At 32.2% G+C, this 19,417-nt stretch overlaps 4 protein-coding genes across 7 annotated transcripts; 2 read left to right on the top strand and 2 right to left on the bottom strand.

Moving 5' to 3' along the window:
* The first annotated feature begins 197 nt into the window (after positions 1–197).
* On the top strand, positions 198–2,373 carry LOC111006080 (aquaporin TIP1-3). Its single transcript, XM_022277827.2, has 3 exons — positions 198–547; positions 780–1,030; positions 1,652–2,373. The coding sequence occupies exons 1-3, from the start codon at positions 415–417 to the stop codon at positions 2,027–2,029; spliced, it is 762 nt and encodes a 253-aa protein (XP_022133519.1). The 5' UTR covers positions 198–414; the 3' UTR covers positions 2,030–2,373.
* A 265-nt stretch (positions 2,374–2,638) lies between these two features.
* On the bottom strand, positions 2,639–4,708 carry LOC111006079 (F-box family protein). The gene is made up of 3 exons (XM_022277826.2): positions 3,748–4,708; positions 3,491–3,649; positions 2,639–3,318 (listed from the first exon to the last, which is right to left on the bottom strand). Exons 1-3 carry the CDS (start codon positions 4,531–4,533, stop codon positions 2,962–2,964), a joined length of 1,302 nt encoding a protein of 433 aa, XP_022133518.1. The 5' UTR covers positions 4,534–4,708; the 3' UTR covers positions 2,639–2,961.
* Positions 4,709–6,425: 1,717 nt separating this feature from the next.
* On the top strand, positions 6,426–9,272 carry LOC111006648 (hexose transporter). Of its 4 annotated transcripts, none has more exons than XM_088123310.1 (3): positions 6,426–6,790; positions 6,931–7,038; positions 8,790–9,272. In XM_088123310.1, the coding sequence occupies exons 1-2, from the start codon at positions 6,713–6,715 to the stop codon at positions 7,012–7,014; spliced, it is 162 nt and encodes a 53-aa protein (XP_087979436.1). In that variant the 5' UTR covers positions 6,426–6,712; the 3' UTR covers positions 7,015–7,038; positions 8,790–9,272. The 4 variants fall into 4 exon arrangements, with proteins under 4 accessions (XP_087979436.1, XP_087979435.1, XP_087979437.1 ...); XM_088123309.1 differs by having other exon boundaries at positions 8,816–9,272; XM_088123311.1 differs by having other exon boundaries at positions 8,823–9,272.
* On the bottom strand, positions 7,666–10,474 carry LOC111006647 (WAT1-related protein At2g39510). Its single transcript, XM_022278676.2, has 7 exons — positions 10,222–10,474; positions 10,048–10,110; positions 9,840–9,956; positions 8,851–9,085; positions 8,421–8,582; positions 8,162–8,313; positions 7,666–8,076 (listed from the first exon to the last, which is right to left on the bottom strand). The coding sequence occupies exons 1-7, from the start codon at positions 10,413–10,415 to the stop codon at positions 7,872–7,874; spliced, it is 1,128 nt and encodes a 375-aa protein (XP_022134368.1). The 5' UTR covers positions 10,416–10,474; the 3' UTR covers positions 7,666–7,871.
* Between the last annotated feature and the right edge of the window lie 8,943 nt (positions 10,475–19,417).

Below are 19,417 nucleotides of genomic sequence, written 5' to 3' on the forward strand. Positions count from 1 at the left end.
GTCAAAAAATGGATAATAGGATTGTCTCCACAACTTTTAGAAGATATGAACTAAAAAACCAAAAATAAAAAAATAAAAAAATGAAAGAAAGCTTTTGAAAGATGGAATCTACATACTCAATGATCGGCGATCCTAAATCTCCTCGGCACCTATTCAACGGCACCGAAGTTTCATCACCGCCACACACGTGGCAGCCCGCCAATGACCCCGTCCCGTAGCTGGTGTGTCACCGACCCGGTGGTCGTAGAATACCCCCTACTGTAAGCTTTACTGGCAACTGGTTCTGCCGGTTACGAAGCGGTTATTTCTGGTATATAAAGGGACAATGGAGGAACAAGGAAATACAAACCATAAGCATTAAGCAAAAAAATTATTCAGTGAAAAGGCAAATTCTAAAATCCCTTGAACTGAAAAATGCCAATTCATAAATTTACACTCGGGACTCCGGGAGAGGCGAGCCAACCCGACGCGATAAAGGCCGCATTTGCCGAATTCTTCTCCATGATCATATTTGTTTTCGCCGGACAAGGATCCGGCTTGGCTTTCAGTAAGTTCTACGGTTTGAATCGTGCATCCAATGTTCTTTGCTGCGCATTTTTTTTTGAATTTCAATAACTTGTCGATTCTTTCGATAACTGAACTCATTGTAGTCAATTAGGATTTTATAATGAGTTATTTGACCGTTTTTTTGTGAACTGGAATTTGAAGGATTTACAGTTTCTAGTAGAGTTGTTGCTAGTTTAATTTTTGCCTATTGATGTGTAGATTTGTTTTGGCAGGTAAGCTAACGGACGGTGCATCCGCGACACCGTCGGGGCTGATAATCGCATCTCTTGCTCACGCTTTTGCGTTATTTGTGGCGGTTTCTGTCGGAGCCAATATCTCCGGGGGTCATGTAAATCCGGCAGTTACATTTGGTGTACTCGTTGGTGGAAACATATCGTTTTTTAGAAGCATCTTGTATTGGATCGCTCAATTGCTTGGTTCTGTTGTTGCCTGCTACCTTCTTAAATTTGCCACCGGTGGCCAGGTAATGAAGCTGCAAAAACTAATCAGGAACAACATATTTTTTTGCCTGCATATTGGTCCTTTTAAATGTTTTTAATGTCTCTTCTAACTTTTAAAATATCTATTTTAGTCTTAAATTGGAAAAAAGAGAAACATATTTTAGTCCAAATCTTTATTTTGCCTTCAACAAATGGATATGTAACCTAGTAACATGAACATATATTGGAGCCACATAAGTTAGTGGGGTAAGTTAGGTGAGTGGATATTAATGAGGATATTAATGGACAAAATATCTGCAAGGGCTAAAATTATTATTTTTCAAAAGTTTGTTGTGTAAAATAGACCTTTTGAAAGTTCTAGTTATTTTTTAAAAGTTTAGGATCAAAATAAACCTCTACAAAGTTTAGGGACCAATGAAAATTAATTATATTTAAAAAATTATTTCAAATGCCTTTATAATTCGAAAAACTCAGAAAATTTTATCCTTGCTAGTTTTGTGGAATTGATGATACAAACTATATGGATGAGACATGTGATTATCTTATCTTAATAGGCATGTGGACTACATAATTTACTCCCTAGACCAATCTTTCCCTTGTCTTGTGTCTGCAATATATAAAATGTGGCTGGTAATGAAACGCAGGCCACACCAGCATTTTCCTTGTCATCAGGAGTTTCTGTATGGAATGCATTTATTTTTGAGGCAGTGATGACTTTTGGATTAGTGTATACAGTTTATGCAACGGCAGTAGATCCCAAGAAGGAGAATGTGGGCATAATTGCACCAATTGCTATTGGTTTCATTGTGGGTGCTAACATTTTGGTTGGTGGTGCTTTTGATGGCGCTTCCATGAACCCTGCAGTCTCCTTTGGCCCTGCTGTAGTCAGCTGGTCGTGGACTAATCACTGGGTCTACTGGCTTGGTCCAATGGCTGGTGCGGCCATTGCCGCCATTGTCTATGACACCATCTTTATCTGCGATGCCATGCATGAGCCTCTTACACAGTACAATGATTTTTAGAACCATTGCCCCTAGCCTAGAAGATGTACTGGAGAGAATGCCTTTGGGACAAGCAGATGGATTTTGAGCTGCAATTTCGGACTGAAGTTTTTTTTTTCCTTTCAACTTCTGCTTGTCAAATCAGGAATGTTTTTTATTATTTTTTTCCCTCGTTCAACAGGGTAGATTCCTTTTCTTTATATTTTTTGGGTTGATGTCCCATTGAAGATTTTGTTTAACAAAGAATCAGTCAGAGATTATATGGATAGCTTATTTTATTCCAAAGACTTTTTATCTATGGATCTTTCATGAGCAAAGCCAACCAATTAGGATTTACCTGTTATATAAAATAACACAAACGAGAAAGTGCCAGGAGCTGACCTTAAATCTCAAGGACTTTGGCTGATAATGATTGATGCAAGATCTTATCTCTTTAAATATTGAACCTTGGAGAGGATCATTGATCTAAGTTGGCAAACCTGATGGGTCTGGCCTTCTCAATATTAATTTATTACTTGCTTTCTTTTCCATAGATTGAAATTCAATCTGAACATGAACCTCTAGCAGTTTCACCTAAATAAATCTTTTCCGCTTTGTTCACATCTCTATACAATTTTGTTGCGTCTAAAGTTTGTTCAAGTTAAGCTGAATGGCTCAGACTCAATCCTTTTGGCCCTCGAGTTCTTGAGTACTTTGAAAAGGTCTTTGGATGTCAAAAGAGAGTTCCAAATAGGATTGGTTTAGGAAGCAATTATTCACAACTATTATTGAGCTAGGTAGAAATCCTGAGATGTCATTTTAATTTGTAAGAAAAAACTAGTTTCAAACTTTCATATAGGTTCCATAGACTGTATTTACAGAACTCAACAATCGAAATTTGGCGCAGCAGAATAATAGAGCCAAACAAGGATAATGATGATTGTTGTTGCAAACTGACTGTAAGATTTTGGTAACTAAAGATTCATGTGAGGATGTTTAGGTGTCGTTTGATCCACGTCATCTTTTAACTTAGAGAAAGAGTTACTTACATCTGATTCATGTGGTGCTGCTCTGATGCTGATAAAACTCTCTGATTTCAAGTGATTGGAAGGAATTTTAACCAAACTCTCCAAGCTGTTCTGTTCATTTGTTGACACGAACAATGGATCCACAGAAACCAGCTCTTTTATCTGTCTAATCAATGAGATCTCTTCATTATGATCCGTAAATCCCTTCAAAATTACAAGCTTTAGATGTTTCGATTTGGATTGCCTCAAGACATTTTTTGAGTATGTTGCATTGCTTGGTGTGCAGTAGCTTTTAGGATCAATCTGCATAGAGTTTACATAGAGGACCTTGACATTAATGTAAATACAGTTAATGGGGCAAGGAAGATTTTAGCATGGTTGTCAAATGTCGTACCTGCAGATTGCTGACTGAACTCTAACCCCAGATGATGGATTTAATCGTCAAGAAAATAGAAGAGGAAGGAATGAGACATACCGTGACGAAGAGCCGCTCTAAGGTGGGACACATCTGGAGGAAGGTGACCAAGGCATTGCTATTGTATCCCTCATTGGAATAATCAATCCACCACAGCTCTTTCAGATTATAAAATATGAAGTTTCCTTGTAAAGAAGACAGAGAAGGCCAGATCAGTGCCTGCAACAGAAGAAATAGACCTTACTTTTTTACTGTACGATGAAAAAGATGAGATATCATAGATTAATCAAGTTCTTTAGATAAAGTAACAAATTTACCTCATCATTCGATTTACATAGTGTAAGAATAGTAGCATTTTTTATGGTTAATAGGGTTGGATCAAAGTCACTAATCTTCAAATTGTTGCATCCAGGACCTTGTCTGAAATCAAGCATCGCATCCTGCAAATTAAAATGACTTTCAAGACGCATCCGTGGAAGCTGTCCTCGATACCGGAAGGATCTCAGCTTGGAACACCTGATATGGACAAGTCTCAAATCTGGACAATCCAAGACAGTCAGCCTCTGAAGTTTTGGACTCGAACCAATGCATAGTGATCGGAATCCGTTGCACTGAGTGATCCTCAGGCTCTCGAGAAACGGAATATTTGAAACTAGCAAGGAAACAGCGTCATTTGTAAGATAACTCACTGATTTAAGACACAGATATTTGACAAAAAAGGCAGATGGAGACAGATTTTGGTTATTAAACTTCAGCTCCCAATCGAACTGCCACGGAAACTCCGACTTCCCAGTAGAGAAATCCAAGTGAAGCTTATCATCAGCTGCAATGGAAGCTAAAAGGACATCATCTCTGCCAAAGTGATATTGAAGTCTTCTCGGATGCTTTATAGGAAGCTCACTGAACTGATTGCAAAAAGAAGCAACTTCATCAGCCACCCCTTCAATGGCTCCATAGCGCACCAAAGCCGAGTTCCACAGCGCTCTCCACCGAGAAGAAAGCAGGCTGGTTTGAACTGCTGATTCAAAAGGAAGAAGGGAAATTATGAGCCTCAGAATCTCATCTGGTAAGTAGCTGATCAAATCTTCCCCATTTCCATCCATTTTCCTCGCAAAACTCTGGTTTTTTTCTTTTTCAAACTCTTATGAAATCAACCTTTTTTCTGAAGTTTTGATCTCTCAACTGATATCTGATTCAGTTCTTACAAAAGGGTGGATTTTGACTAGGAAAATGACTCTCTTTTAGATGAACATTTGTTTATGATCTTGTGGGTGATTCATGATTTAGATGGTTATTAATGAGGTAGTTATGGAGACATAGTCGTTGGGTTTTATCTGTTAAAGCTCCCTTGCTTGTGGGTCTCACAGAGTCGTAAGATTTTGTGTGAATTATTTAGATGAAAAATTGGACAAAAATGCACACGGTTTTCTACACTGTGATAGAATTGTAAGAGTTGATAAAATTTTCTAAATATAATTTGGTTTTCCGAAAATGATTGAGAATTATTCAATTGATATTTAACGAAGACTTTTAAGCACAAAATCATAACAAAGACAACAACAAATGCTGGATAAGTCGAAGTTTGGAGTTTTCGTAGACTTTCTTGAAACCTTGGATCTTCCTAGGCTTAAAATTAACTCGTAAATGAGTCCAAGGGTTCAATTAGTCGAGTAGAGTTCGGTTAATCGAGTAGATTAGTTGAGATACACATAAACTAGTTCAAATCCTGGTATTTTCATGTATATGAAATCACTTCTTAGCTTTTCTTGAATACTCATTTGGAGGGTTTTCTATTCTATGGACGTTTTCCGGTTGAAAACTCATTAATAAACTAAATTTTTGTGGCTTAGGGAGGCCCTAAATGTTTCATCCTTACAAAAAAAAAACTTAGCACAATATTTAACTTCTATTGATTTTTAGACGTGGCATATTTTTATTGGTCCATTTCTATTGACAAGTAGATTTCTTTAAAATTTGTGAGCCAATAAAAATTTGTCATATCAAAAAGTTAGTAAGAATTGTCACACCTTATATCTTTGTAGGTAAGTCGTTGACTTTTGTCGATCCAAGTCTTTTGCATTTGTTCTTTATCCTTGGTCTTCATTCGTAAGATTTGCCAAAAGTATCCTATTTAGCTAACAATGAAATCAAACTTAAATTCTTAAAATCAAGATTTTTTACTATACATATTTTTTATTATGAGTTTAACAAGGTGGAAATTTAAATTTTTGATCTCTTAATTAAAAATATATGTCTTAATCAAATTAAATGTTTGATTTAATTCCTTTGATTTTGTTACACTTTTTTTGGGGTGGTTTTGAGGTTTGTGGTTCTCTTTTAAGTATATTTAATACCCCAAGCATTATGATGCCTCTATTATTATTATTATTATTTTGACGGTATGATGCCTCCAACTAAGCGTTACATTAATGAGATCCTTCATTTAGGAAGCTTAAGTTTTATAATTTTATTTTTAAAACTATAACTAAAAAAATTATCTTTATCAATGAATAAATTGGTAGTTTAACAACGATAGGTGGTGTCCGACCAGCAATATATTTGTCTCTCTAATAATCATGATAATTCTGAATAAAAATTATTTTTTTCAATAAAGTTCAACCGTAGATAATTGACACTACCATGTACTATAATTATTATTTTTAGAATATGTTGAAAAGGTGAGAATTTGAATCTTCAGCTTGCAGAAAAGATTATTGATACCTTAATTATTGGATCATGTTCACCATGACCACTATACACATTGTTGCATGCTTTTTGAGTTTTAACATTGTACTTAATAAAGATATGTTAGCCCTTCAACATATATATATATATATATAAATAAAGTACTATTACATGTGAGGGTACATGTTCGAACAAAATATTTTTTGGTTTGAAATACATGCTTTTATTAGTTGAATAGACTAGATTTGCTGACATTTTTTTATATATATATTTTTATTTAAAAGAAGTTATAGACTCATGAATAGTTATTTTAAATATACAATATAAGTCGGGGAACTTCTCAATTGAAGTTTGGAAAACGAAAAAGTAGAAAGCTATTTCTCTCTCAAATAATCCCAAATGAAATTTCTCAAAGAGAGTGATATTATTTTTTTGTGCTTCAGTCGGAGAAAACGACATGTCGACAGAGGCTGCACTACATCGTAAAATCATGGAGCGCAATTGACGAACTTGTTCAGATTGTGAGGTAAATCTGTTGGGCGCAAATTTGCCTGGGTGGTGGAATCTCAAGTGGTTTAGGGTTAGGGTTTTGGGGAGATGGATGTGAAGAATCTTCTCAAGGACAAGAAATTCTGGTTCGCCTCCTTCCTTATTGCTTGGGCCGCAGCTCTCCAGGTTCGTTCCCTGTTTTAGGGTTTTAACTTTACCGCTTTGTTTTCCCACTCGAACCATCTGTTGTTGTAGAGCTGCGAGCTGCCTTGGATTCTGTGCTCCATTTGAACTTTGAAGTTAAATGTGGGGAATTACTGTTACAGGGGCACATGATGTGGTTGCAGAGGCAGGATTCTTTTAAGCAGAAGTTTGGGACTCCCAATCAAGAAAATGATCCTGAAAAATGAAGCACCATGCCATATCATCACTCTGTAAGTTCCATTGCAATTGAAGGGGGCTGCATTACCGCTGTTAATTCCTCATAACGAATTCTTTAGCTGGATCCATAGGTGTGAAGTTTCTAAGAAAATTTTGCTGGAAATGCAATAATTTCTGGTCATTTTGATCTCTTTGAGTGAGTGCACCCTGATATTGATGGCAAATGTTGAATGATCCTAAATGCTCCCTTGTTTGGATGATCAGCAATTTAGTTTGTTCGTGTACTCAGTGATGACAAGAATTGTAACAACTGCTAAGATTTGAAGCTATATGTTAATAATTGTGTCTATTGTCATGAGAGATTAAAGGCAGGGTAAGATACCAATTCATTCACATCTTTCAAATTACGAAGCTTGCATATAAATATACCTCACTTGCATGGTCTTACCAGCTGACTTTTAGGATAACTTTTAAATCTCAATGAATTTCTCCTCTATCTCTGTTTAATACAGAATGTCTACTGATTTCTGCATCAGAGAGTACCCTGACCATAGAACAAATTTAATGTCCTTGTTTTAGTTTTAGTTACAAATTTCTGCAGAAAATTAGCTGGCATATCAATGGATTATGACGTTTGGATATGAATTGACTTTTGCGATTTAGCTCAAATACATTATAAATGAAGAATCAGGAGTAGTCCATTTCAGAATAATTTGACCCGAGATCTACTACCTTACAATTTGACTCATTTATACACGGGCATATTGGACATCCTTCCTAATTCGCACAAAGAAGACAACAGCAGAGAGAATTGGCTTCCTGGAGCATTTCCTAACCCCATCATATGGCTATATAAAAGTTTCAATGATGGTTTTTGTAGATGATCTCAAACCGAATCATCCACTGTTCTTATTCTAGTTAGATCGACTACAAGTTCTTTTTCTGTAGTCTTAGGTTTGTCAGTTATTGCAGTCATTTTCTGATCTGATGGGACCATCTTCTCACTTGCTGAATTGTATGGAGTCTGATCCTTGCTTTTACCCCACAGAACTAAATAAAGACCTGTAATAATTACAGCTGCTCCAATAATCCTGCAAAAGATTATCTCTTAGACCATTATCACAAAAATCTACCAATAATTCTGCATTTGGTTAGTGCAATAGACAGGTTAATTACCTTCCTAAGTACAATATCTCGGATAGTATGAACGAACTAATAATTGCAACAATAACCATGCTCAGGGGACTAAATGTGGTTGCAAAAACTGGTCCTTTTGTCTTCATTACCGCTGCTTGAATGGTATATGAAACCCCTGAAGACATGATTCCCTACAATAGACAAAACCTTTGATTTTGAGTTTCTAGTCAGAAACAGGGGAGTATGAACTGCATGAAAATTTTCCAAACTGCTTATGTTCTTGTTGATGATTTCTTACACTGTATAAAGGAGCTAAGAGGGTGGAATCTAAATGCAATGACCAGGCTGCAGGGCTGTGCCATTCCATTGCTAAAGCTATCACTGTAGCTTGCACGGCGCCAGTGAAGCATATCCAAGCTGTTAAGGAGAGTCTAGCTGGGTATGACTTTATGGTAATTGCCTGGAAGATTAAAGGAAATCAGAAAAAAAAGGGTCATTTGATAATGATTTTGTGTCCTGTTTCCTTATTTCTATTTATCGTCGTGTGTATGTAGGTGTAACAACTTGTTTCTTGTCAAATATTTTGATGAATTCACCATTGTTATAAGAACTTTTTTAGGAGTAAAATGTTATGTTATACCTCTGTATGCTATTTCCAATGTTATAGATTGAAATGTGAATCTCTTCATCAAGATATCAGATGGAAAATTATGGAAAAAAGGGTTTACCTGAAGAACATTGAAAGCAGACCAAAAAATACAGCCTGAAGTGATCATGAGAGCACCCTTGAGATCTTGCTGGTTGGCTGTAGTTGCGGAAGCTTGATGGTGGTTGTGATTTGTCCATGGCAGATTTAAGATCGGTCCTCTTACCAAAGTCATTACCATCGCCCCTCCTACAGTCACCACTGTACCTAAAATCTTCGCCTGGCTCTCGGTCCGCCTTATGTTAACCTTCTCAAGCCTAAACAAACAGAGAAGAAAAAGGTTGTGAGGGTTCGTATATTTATTTGATTCATGAAATTTAATATGTTATTGAAGAAATGACATTGTAGAGACCTGAATGTATCAGGACTTCTTATTTGAACACCATATTAAACTATTACTAAACTTTACCATTTAAGTTGATAGGTCAAGATATATTGGTCTTATACATATATTTAAACAACTTCATCTTTTAATCTTTATATTAAGGTTAAAAGTAATACACGTTTTAATTTGATGACATAAACATGTCTGCTCATAAAATCGAAACCTACCAATTTTATATAACTCGGTCCATAATAATTTACTCGACTCGAAATGATTTGTTAGCATAGAGTTTTTTCGAGAAAGACTCATTTGTTAGCATAGAGTTAGACTCATTAAAGATATGATTATGATAACAACAGCGAGTCTCATAAATAATAAAAAATTATTACTATTATTATTATTATTAGAAAAAGACATTAATATTAAGAGTTCGTTCGGTAACGTTTTCGTTTCTTCTTTCTCATTTTTAATTTTCTTAAGAAATCTAAACATTTTGCAACTATCTATATTTTTTGTTTCACTTTTTTTTTTGAACATTCTCAAAATTATATAGAAATTTTGGAAACAATCAAAATAACTTTATTTTTTCTTCTTCCCATTTCCAATTTATTCCAAAATATAAATAAAAAGATAATTTTATCATACTTGAAAACAAAAACATTACGAAACGAGTTCTAAATTATTACCGGACAATCCAAGCCATAAGGAACACAAATGCTGGGGCCATATTGGTCATAGCAGATGCAAAAGTAGCCGTGGTGTACTTCATTCCTGTGTAATACAAATTCTGGTCCAGTGCTGGCCTGCGTCATCCATTGCTTCATTTCATCAAATTTTACAAAATATTTTAACAATGCCCTAACAAATCATAATTTAATAGCCTTCAGTTCTTACTCAAATAACCCCAACAACACAATCTTCCCAAATGTGGACCACGTCATTGTCGGCCTCACTTTCCTGTCATTCACCGTTAACAAGTTTAAGCTGATAAGTTACTGTAAATTTAATATTTCCTACCTAATCATTTATTTATATTTTTAACGTCAAGCGAGAAGCGAGAGAGAGCACCTTTCGAAGAGGAGGGCAAAGGGAGCGACGAAGACGGTGGCAATGGAGTAGCGGTAGACGACCAACACGTGTTGGTTCATCCCTTGGTTGAGAGCGAGCTTGGAAATGATGGCCATTCCGGCAGTGATGAACTGCTGAAGAATCACTGCAAAAAATGGCTTTGCATGACTCAAATTTCCGGCGGGCTGCTCCATATTATTACACCGCCGGCGCCGGAGATAAACGTGCAGTGCAGTTGCAGTGGCTGATCCATTCAGCTCCCCTTTTATAGAGAGGATTTTTTAAAATAATAATAATAATAAATATTATTATTATTTTTACGTCCATGAAGAGATTATGAAACATCTCTCCACTAAATATAAATAGAGCGATACGTAGGGGTAATGCAACGTCACAACACAAAATTAAAGCATGGAATTTTCTTTCAGCTACATGCATTCGTGTCTCAAAACCAACCTCGTCCCCCTTACCTAATTTTTGTTTTTTATTAAATTAGACCCTAATAATTAATCTCAATTAATTAGTTGAGGTTTTATTAGTGTTTCTGTGGGAGGAGTAGGATTCAACAATTTTTGTACCTATGATATGGTTGTTACGGGTGTGTGTTGGGTATCGTTTAGTTGAAATTAGCTAGTAAGTTTTTTTCTTTTTAAGTACATGTGGGTGGGGGATCGAACTCACAACCTCGATTGGAGATATGTGTCAATTATCGCTGACCTATACTCGTTTTAACAAAACTAACCAGGTAAGTTAAAATTATAAGTTTGGTTTCGAAGTTTTAGACTTATGTTTATTTTTAAACTTTACAAAGTGCTTATTAAGATCTTTTTAATTTTTAAATATTTACAGATTTATGAGACACTGAATTCAAAGGCGTAGGATTTGTCAAACACAGTTTTAAATTTCAGGAATTCATTGGAAGATGCAAAATTGGAAGAAATTTTGTGAATCTATTAAACACAAAATTGAAAATTTAGAAGATACTTGAAAGTTTAGTAGCTTACTAAACACAAAATTTTGGAAGTTTAAAGAGGTGTCTTTTACAACTCTAAAAGTTTAGAGACTGAACTTGTAATTTAACATTTGACATATATGAGCTCAAGAACTATTTCATTTTTACATACTCAATTTTTTTATTAAATTAAAGTATTTATATAGTTCTGAATTTGGATATTTGTGTTTGCTTGATTTCCATCCAAATTTTACGTAATTTAATTGGTTGGTTTACAAAGTTAAGGTAACTCTATAGCAGAGTGTGACCTTATGCTTAGCCTAATAGATCCCTATAATCGAGCTCATTACATTGGGCTGAACAACACTGTGACAGAGTAGACTCAAATATAAGATTTCATGATAGATGATATCACAAGGCCACATGCCCTTACCACTGCCCCATCTTTTAATAGACGAGAATGAACTAATTTCACTGACTCATCAGAGTTTAGAGTCCAATTTGATAAAATTAAAAAACTTTAGGTTAAAATTTTCTCAAAAGAAATGAGTGGATATAGAGTACAAGACGTAGACGCCTTCTCTAATTCCACTCCACCCTATAGTGCTACTCCTAATTAACATACTTTTAGATATAAAATTTGAAACCATTATCATCAAATAGAGGAGAGAGAGAGAGAGAGAGAGAGAGAGAGAGAGAATTAGAGCTATTGTTTGCGTATACTTCAAGTTACTTCCATTTCTCTCTCTACATATATTAAGGTTTGCTTTATTAGGTGAATTTATATATAATTTAAATTTAGAAAAGCATAATGGTTGAAAACCCTTTTGAAAATATTGTGTCGTTACACACTTTAATCAATTCCATTATATGTCACACACTACTACTGCCTTTTTATCTTTAATTTGGTGATGATCTTTGTATGCACTCAATTTTCCAATTATTTCTCCATTTCTAAAGATGCATGTTGGACAAACCACCAAACCCCCATTTCTATGTCATCATATTAAATCCTTTCATATTGTAATATAATCTATCTTCTATAGGAACAATGGGCTACCTACACCAATAAGCATTGAGTTGACCATGGAAATCTATTTCAAATTTGAGCGAAATTAACCTATAGAATAATTACGAAATTGTTACCATGGTTGAATCTTTATATCGTGAAGATATAGTTACAATAACTCTGATGATTTATCGATAGTTTAGGGTTTAAGGTTTATAGTTTAATTACAATAATTTCATTAACCATCATGGGTGGTTTATTGATCTAATGAGACTAGGATAAAGTAGGGGGGAATGGAGTCAAATCCTGTGATTGGCCACGTACATGCCAGAGCGAATGGAGTTCAAATCGCCCTTAGAGAATAATGAGTCCCAAATTGGTTCATTGATGAGAGCTGTCGTACGTAGGCGGCATCAGTGTTCAACTTGAACCAACCTGGGGAAGGGGTCCAAGAGGTACACTGCGAATAGCTAGCCGTGCGATCCGTGAGAGCTCGAGACTGTGGAACATAGTGAGAATACGAGGTAATCCAATCACATTCTTGATTTATATAGAAATAGTGGAATGTATATTGGTTGATTTAAATATTTTTATAATCTTTCTAGAAATATCAACACCGACGTTTCATTGATATTTACATCGATATTTCTAATAAAATCGAAACATCAAAATTTCTATCGACCTCCAGAACTGTACGATCTCTTAATAATAGTTGGTAAAACCAATACGCTTAGACAATATTAACTCTAAGTTGGTTGAAGTGGGGGTGACTAGCTAGTCTCTAGAGCAGGATACATGGAGAAATTCCAACATTCTTTACGTGTATTTCCTTGTAAATTAGATTTTTTTTTCCCTTTTTCCATGATTAATTAGATTGCGTTCGGATAATTTTTAGAATAATATTTTTAAGTATTTTCTTTTTATTTACCCACACCATATAAAGAAACACTAATTTCAAAATCACTAAAAAAATTCCGTAAAAGAACTAAACTATTTTAAAATTTTTTAAAAATCAATTTAGACACGTAAGTAGATGTACATGAAATTTTTGAAAAGTATTTTTAATTAGCTAAAAGTACTTTTTATCTTTCTTCAAAATAATTCCAAACTTAATCTTAGTATTTGTGTATAATAAATCCATATAATTAGCTTAAAAGTTTTAAGAATGATTCTTTGATTTAAAGTGACCTATCATTTTCTCTCAAGAAAAGGTAATTCAGAACACCATTTTTATTTCTAGTTAATTTTTGGATCTTTTAAAAAAAAAAAAATTGCCTCTCTTTAAAATATAAATTGATGCTCATTTCAAATTTTAGGTAAAGAAAATTATTGGTTAATTAATAAACCTCGTTGGGTTTCAAAATCAATAAAGTTAAAAGTATTTGTTAAATCATGAAAAAGATGATGATGTTGATTGTTAATGAATATGCTTAGAATATCTTCATATGAGGATGATATTGAACTGTTAATGAATATTCTTAGAATATGTCTATTTATATTTATATACCAAGTTCAAATTCATAATTCATATATACCAAACCTAAAAGACATATACCACACATATTTTTTGATGATCGAGTTCATAGCACACTAGAAAATTGAAGAATTAATGAATATCACAACCTATTTTATTCGTCACATTGGAGTTTATTTTAGCTCAATTGACATGTGCGGACAAAGATTCAAATCTCCAATCTTTTAGTTAAAGATATATTGCATTCAACCAGTTGAGTAAGGTTGAAGATTTCTCAAGCAAATGACGTATTCTCTTTGGAAAATAATTATTTTAGTTAAATGCATTTTTAAGACTTTAATAAATTCTTTTTTGTAGTTTTATAAAATCGTCCTTAGAACCATTTTTCCCAATTGCTTAGTTTTTCTTTTATAAAATCATCCTCAAAAAAGCATTACAATAATTAGTAAGATTTTTTTTTTTTGAGATAAATTCAGTGCGATATTATCTCTTTGTAATCACAACATACAAACCGAAAATAAAAATAAGCTCCAAAGAGGACAATGTTTATGTATAAATTAAAAAAGACATGGTGGAGGCATCATTTAAAAATGTTTACAAAAAAAGTACTTAAACTAAAGTTTTAATTATCCATCAACGAATATATTTTCTCTTATTTATTTTTTCAAAAATTAACCTATTTATATAGAGAAAATTTTCAATTTTCCTATAAGAAGGAAAAGAAACACTAATTTTATGATTTTGTCCTTTTAAAAATTGACAAATTAGGTAAGTTTCACTTTTTTTCTTGTGCGATTGGTGTGGGTGAAAAATCAACAAAATACATTAAACAAAAAAGTTAGAGAGTGTATAATAAATTGATAAAATAGATTAAAAATTGAGCCTCGAACTTGGATAGCAAAGGATTAGGGCAGTCACATGCTATCATGCCAAGAGAGATCGTTGATAATTAGTTAACCAATGTTTATATCATAAATTCCGGTGGGGCTTGAGCTCCCCGAACCCTACGTAAATCCGCTCCTTGTTAACTAGGATCCTCTCTCGTAACTGTAAATTATATATTTAGCTGTTGGCTAGTTCAAATACAAAACTAAAATTGTATGTACCTTGAGTAAAATGGTTTTAAATGAATTATATTCAAATATATTAAGGGCAAGTAAATTTTTTTTTTAAATGTCCGCAGAATTATTTAATGTGATCTCACACCACATATTTTAATATCTATTAAATCACATTATCTTATAGAATGACGTATACATGACCCTATATCATAGCTAAGGAGTTAAATATTCAATTAAATAGAGATGCCAATAGAAGTTTTATATCATGAAGGTCAAGAAATTTGTAATGAATAATTCTTATAGTCTAATTGGTAGTACATTTTGACATTTCTAATATTTTATTTGTAATTCTAAGAATAGCTTTCTTGGTTAAAAGTGATTTTTGGTAAATAATTAAAAGCATTTTAAGAAATATATTTGTATTGGTTAAGTACCCAGTATGATATTGTCCGCTTTGGATATAGCCTTAATTGTCCTATCTTATATATCAATTATTACCTCATTCCCTAACCAATGTGGGACTTTGTTTGCATTCACCTCACAAATCCAACAATATTGATCGTTAAACCGTGTCTGCACTCACCCTTCCTCCCAACAATAACTGAATTTTGGAGGAGGGTGAGAAGATTCATTAGTAAAGGAAATCAATGGTGGGGGCTGTGGATTTTATATATGTAAAATTAAAAAAATGGGGTTGGTGTTTAGGGTGGGGATTAAACAAATGAAGTGTTGGTGTATTGGCAAACAATAAGTGATGGATGTACATTTAACAACTACTTCTTGCTTTAACTAAAAAAAAAAAAGAAAGAAAAAAAACCCACTTCATAATTATTGCCCTACAAATTACTTTGCCCAAGTTTGAATTTAGGTTTTTTGTGGGTGAGAAAGATATACTAGACACAGATGTGACAAGTTATGTAAACAGTTGACATTGATGTGAGATTATTATTTCTTTTATATCATTTGGGGGAGAGGATTTACTATTTTCAATCAATGTACTTGACTTTGGTTTTTATTTTAATTCATTTACTTTTTCAAAACGTTTATTTTGATTTTTTTTTCTTTTAATTTTTGTTTATTTTAGTAATACTTTGACCCCGATATTTGGTGTGTTTGTGTGTTAGACTGAGGGAAAAAAACTTTTTTTAGTATAGAAATTGTTATTAGTTATATGCTCATGTTGATGAGGAAAATTACTAAAAATAAATGGTGTTAATCACTTTATTATTTTTCTTTTGAAAGAAAAAATCAATTTGAAACCCATCGTGATATAAAATACTTCAATCAATCAAAATATTAGTAATATCTCTTAAAGACTAGAAATTATATTTTTTTTTTCTTTATAAATCATGAGAAAGAGAGAGGTTGATTTTTGAAATGGCATCCATCTCATGTTTCCATGAAATAATATGAAAGGTGAGCTGATTAGGAGACAACCATTATTGAATTGCCATCCGTCTCATCCTCTTTTCCATAACACAACACAAGCATTTTATTAATTAACTTAATCCCAAATTCCAATACAACATTATCACCAAACCTAGGATATTAAAAATTAACTAAAAATTATACATTTATTTTTTAATAAAACAAATAATATAAGAGGATCGGAGATTAAACCTCTAAAGAAATGAATAAGATATTTCTTAATGACTGAACCATGTTCAAATTGGCTATTACACATTTTTATCGTTTTTTTTTGTAAGCACACATTTATATCATTGCATTACAAATTTAGTCCTTAATTTAACATTTAGAGTTATTGTGCCTAATAAATCACTGAATATTAAAAAATGTTTAATAGATTCTTAAACTTTAATTTTGTGTCTAGTAGAACATTGGACTTTAAAGGTGTCTATTAAATTATCGAACTTTCAATTTTGTGTCTTATAAATTTCTGACCTATTTAATATTTTTTAAAGTTTATGGACTTATTAAACACAAAACTTAATTTTGTGTGTAATAGAACTCGTGATTTTGTAAATTTGTGTTTAATAGGCTCGTGAATTTTAAAAATATGCTAAATAAGCTAATAACCTATTAAGCACAAAATTGTAATGTTGGGATCTATTAGATATAAAATTGAGAACCTAATTGGATTATCTTTTAAAGTTTCCAAACCTATAATTAGGATATGTTGAAAGTTTATGGACTAAAATTGTAATTTAACTTTTTTCGGTGAAACCAACTTTTATTTCTTGAATGGCTGTAACAACTCTAAATAAATAAATATGTTAGAGCTGGAGCTGATGAATTTTATAATTGTTTTGTTTTAATTTTAAACCTAATTAATGATTAATTAAATTTTTTACACCCAAACCAAAACGGATACACAGTTTGATTTAGGACCAGTTTGTAAAGTTAGGCTTTTAATTAATAAATAAGTTTTCCAAACAAATGGTTACTTTTAATAATTCCCAGCAAGTTTTCTAAGGTAAAAAATAAATACAATTAAAAAAAAGTTAATAGATTTCTACAATCAAGATTTCAAATTTTATCCCCAAAAAAAAAAAATCAAGAATTTAACTCATGCAATAAATATTCAAGATACTTAATATATACGCAACAATAATTTACAGTAATTTTTTTTTTCCAAAAGAAACACGATAGTTAGATTTCAAACAATAAGTAAAGATAATAATAAATATACTCAGAATTAAATTATCAGTGAATAAAAGATATAGAGTTAAAAAAATGTAATAATTTAGATTTGGTCTTTGTATTTTCACTAAAGTAATAATTTACAATTTAATTTTGTAAAGTAATAATTTAGTCCTTAAACTTTAGTTTGTAACGATTTAGTCCCTATAATTTTACTAAACTAATGAGTTAGTCCCTAAATTTTAGTTTGTAACGATTTAGTCCCTGTAGATTAAAATTTGTAACAATTTAGTCTCCGTAAAAAATTTTATCCTATAACAATTTAATTTTTCTAATTTATAAACATATTTGGTTCCTCTTTAGTTTATCAATCTATATATATAAGAAACTTAACCAAAAAAAAAAAAAAACTACAATAAGAACTAAATTGTTACAAACTTTAAATTACAATTACTAAATTGTTAGATATTAAAGTTCAAAGACTAAATTGTTACCAATTTGAAAAGTACAGACTAAATCGTGACAAACTAAGTTTTAAAAAGTAAATTGTCATTTTAGCGAAAATATAGAGACAAAAAATGTTTTTTAACTTATAATTAATTAAGATAGAATATTATGAGAATAATAGTCATAAAAAGAAGTATAAATATTAATAAAAAGTTTCTTTTCGACTTTTAAATAATTTGGAAAAAGAAAGTCTTTTGATATTCGGCTCAATTTTGGGCTACTAGCTAAACAATGGGTTCTAGCCAGTACCTATATCTAGTATCATTAATTAAGAAAAGATATATATTACAAGACTAATAACTATAAAAATAATTGTAAACATTAATAAAAAGTAAAACACGTACCAATAAATGGTTACTGTGATTATAGCTAATCAATATCCAAGTTAAAAAAATATCTAAGTTAATCACTAATTATTATAATTATTATAGTCAATCAATATATAAGTTGAAAATTGAATTATATAGCTGCTAATTTAACAATTATAACTTATAAAAAAGAGAGACTTTATCTTATTCATTGCATCTAATAGGTGTAAGAACTGGAGACACATCTAAGAAAATTGAATATATATATATTTTTAGGATTATTCTTGTCAAATTTGTTGTCTACTTTTTTGATGATCGATATACTACTAATCCATCTTCAACCTAGTTTTCTTCATGGTTCTATTAGCTACACTACATGACCCGTCTCTCAATTTCACTTAGGCATGACTGTCAACTTTATATATGTATATATATATATATATATATATATTGATTTCAACATTGTAATACTTCACACAAAATTTCCGAACACACACCACAATATTACCTATATTTTAACTAAGAGATCGTTAATAAACAAGTTTATTTTTTTTTAAATGTAAAAATCTATAAGAACACAATGTTCGTTATCGAACAAAGCAGGATCGTTATTCAAACAAAACGATCCCTTATGTTGGCATAGCAATCTCCTCATCTGCTTTGAGTTGTTGATCTTGATGGTCCAAAGCCTTGAAGCTTTGTGAAGAATTATTAGCTTTCTTATCAATGGTGGGATATTTGGTTTTGCCCCCACATAACCAAATAAAGACATATTATTATAACACTCCTCGAAAAATCTCGCAAAAATAACTCAAATTTTTTAGTACAACAAATGGAAATGAAAGATTCGAACTCGTGACCTAATGGTGTCAACTACTATTGAACTAAGTTCAGGTTGGTAATATAAATAATATTTTTAAGGTTAATTTTTAAAATAAAAAACACAAAGCGAAATAAAGTAAATGATGAAGACATTTTTGCCCTCACAAAGACTATTTTTTTTCTTTGTTTATTAAGGTTAAATTTAGCAGTGCTTAAGAATGAGGGAGCAACAGCTTACTTTCCCAAAGACAAAATCTCAGAGACTGCAAATGAGCTTATGATTGCTACAATGACACTGCTTAGAGGGAAAAATGCTTTTAAAAACACAGGTCCTAAAAATAGTAGTGTTTAATTAGAAGCGCAATTTTAAAAAACAAACAACTCAAAACAAAATAGTTACTCAAAACAAAATAGTTATCCAATGGCCGGGACCTAAAAATAAATTTCAATTTGATATCTATG

The sequence above is a fragment of the Momordica charantia genome (assembly GCF_013281855.1).
Source record: "Momordica charantia cultivar OHB3-1 chromosome 4 unlocalized genomic scaffold, Mcharantia_2.0 BLBB01000004.1, whole genome shotgun sequence".
Classification (NCBI taxonomy): Eukaryota; Viridiplantae; Streptophyta; class Magnoliopsida; order Cucurbitales; family Cucurbitaceae; genus Momordica; species Momordica charantia.

What these genes read in the sequence shown, in the direction of transcription:
- LOC111006647 (XM_022278676.2), bottom strand. Translation starts at nt 10,415, where the DNA reads ATGGAGCAGCCCGCCGGAAATTTGAGTCATGCAAAGCCATTTTTTGCA. An exon ending in GTGTTGTTGGGGTTATTTGA is followed by an intron (nt 9,957 to 10,047) that starts GTAAGAACTGAA and finishes TGGATGACGCAG; the next exon opens with GCCAGCACTGGACCAGAATT. An exon ending in CTGCTTTCAATGTTCTTCAG is followed by an intron (nt 8,583 to 8,850) that starts GTAAACCCTTTT and finishes TTAATCTTCCAG; the next exon opens with GCAATTACCATAAAGTCATA.
- LOC111006080 (XM_022277827.2), top strand. Translation starts at nt 415, where the DNA reads ATGCCAATTCATAAATTTACACTCGGGACTCCGGGAGAGGCGAGCCAA. An exon ending in AGGATCCGGCTTGGCTTTCA is followed by an intron (nt 548 to 779) that starts GTAAGTTCTACG and finishes TTGTTTTGGCAG; the next exon opens with GTAAGCTAACGGACGGTGCA. An exon ending in AATTTGCCACCGGTGGCCAG is followed by an intron (nt 1,031 to 1,651) that starts GTAATGAAGCTG and finishes AATGAAACGCAG; the next exon opens with GCCACACCAGCATTTTCCTT.
- LOC111006079 (XM_022277826.2), bottom strand. Translation starts at nt 4,533, where the DNA reads ATGGATGGAAATGGGGAAGATTTGATCAGCTACTTACCAGATGAGATT. An exon ending in TATGTAAATCGAATGATGAG is followed by an intron (nt 3,650 to 3,747) that starts GTAAATTTGTTA and finishes CTTCTGTTGCAG; the next exon opens with GCACTGATCTGGCCTTCTCT. An exon ending in TAGAGCGGCTCTTCGTCACG is followed by an intron (nt 3,319 to 3,490) that starts GTATGTCTCATT and finishes AACTCTATGCAG; the next exon opens with ATTGATCCTAAAAGCTACTG.
- LOC111006648 (XM_088123310.1), top strand. Translation starts at nt 6,713, where the DNA reads ATGGATGTGAAGAATCTTCTCAAGGACAAGAAATTCTGGTTCGCCTCC. An exon ending in CTTGGGCCGCAGCTCTCCAG is followed by an intron (nt 6,791 to 6,930) that starts GTTCGTTCCCTG and finishes TTACTGTTACAG; the next exon opens with GGGCACATGATGTGGTTGCA.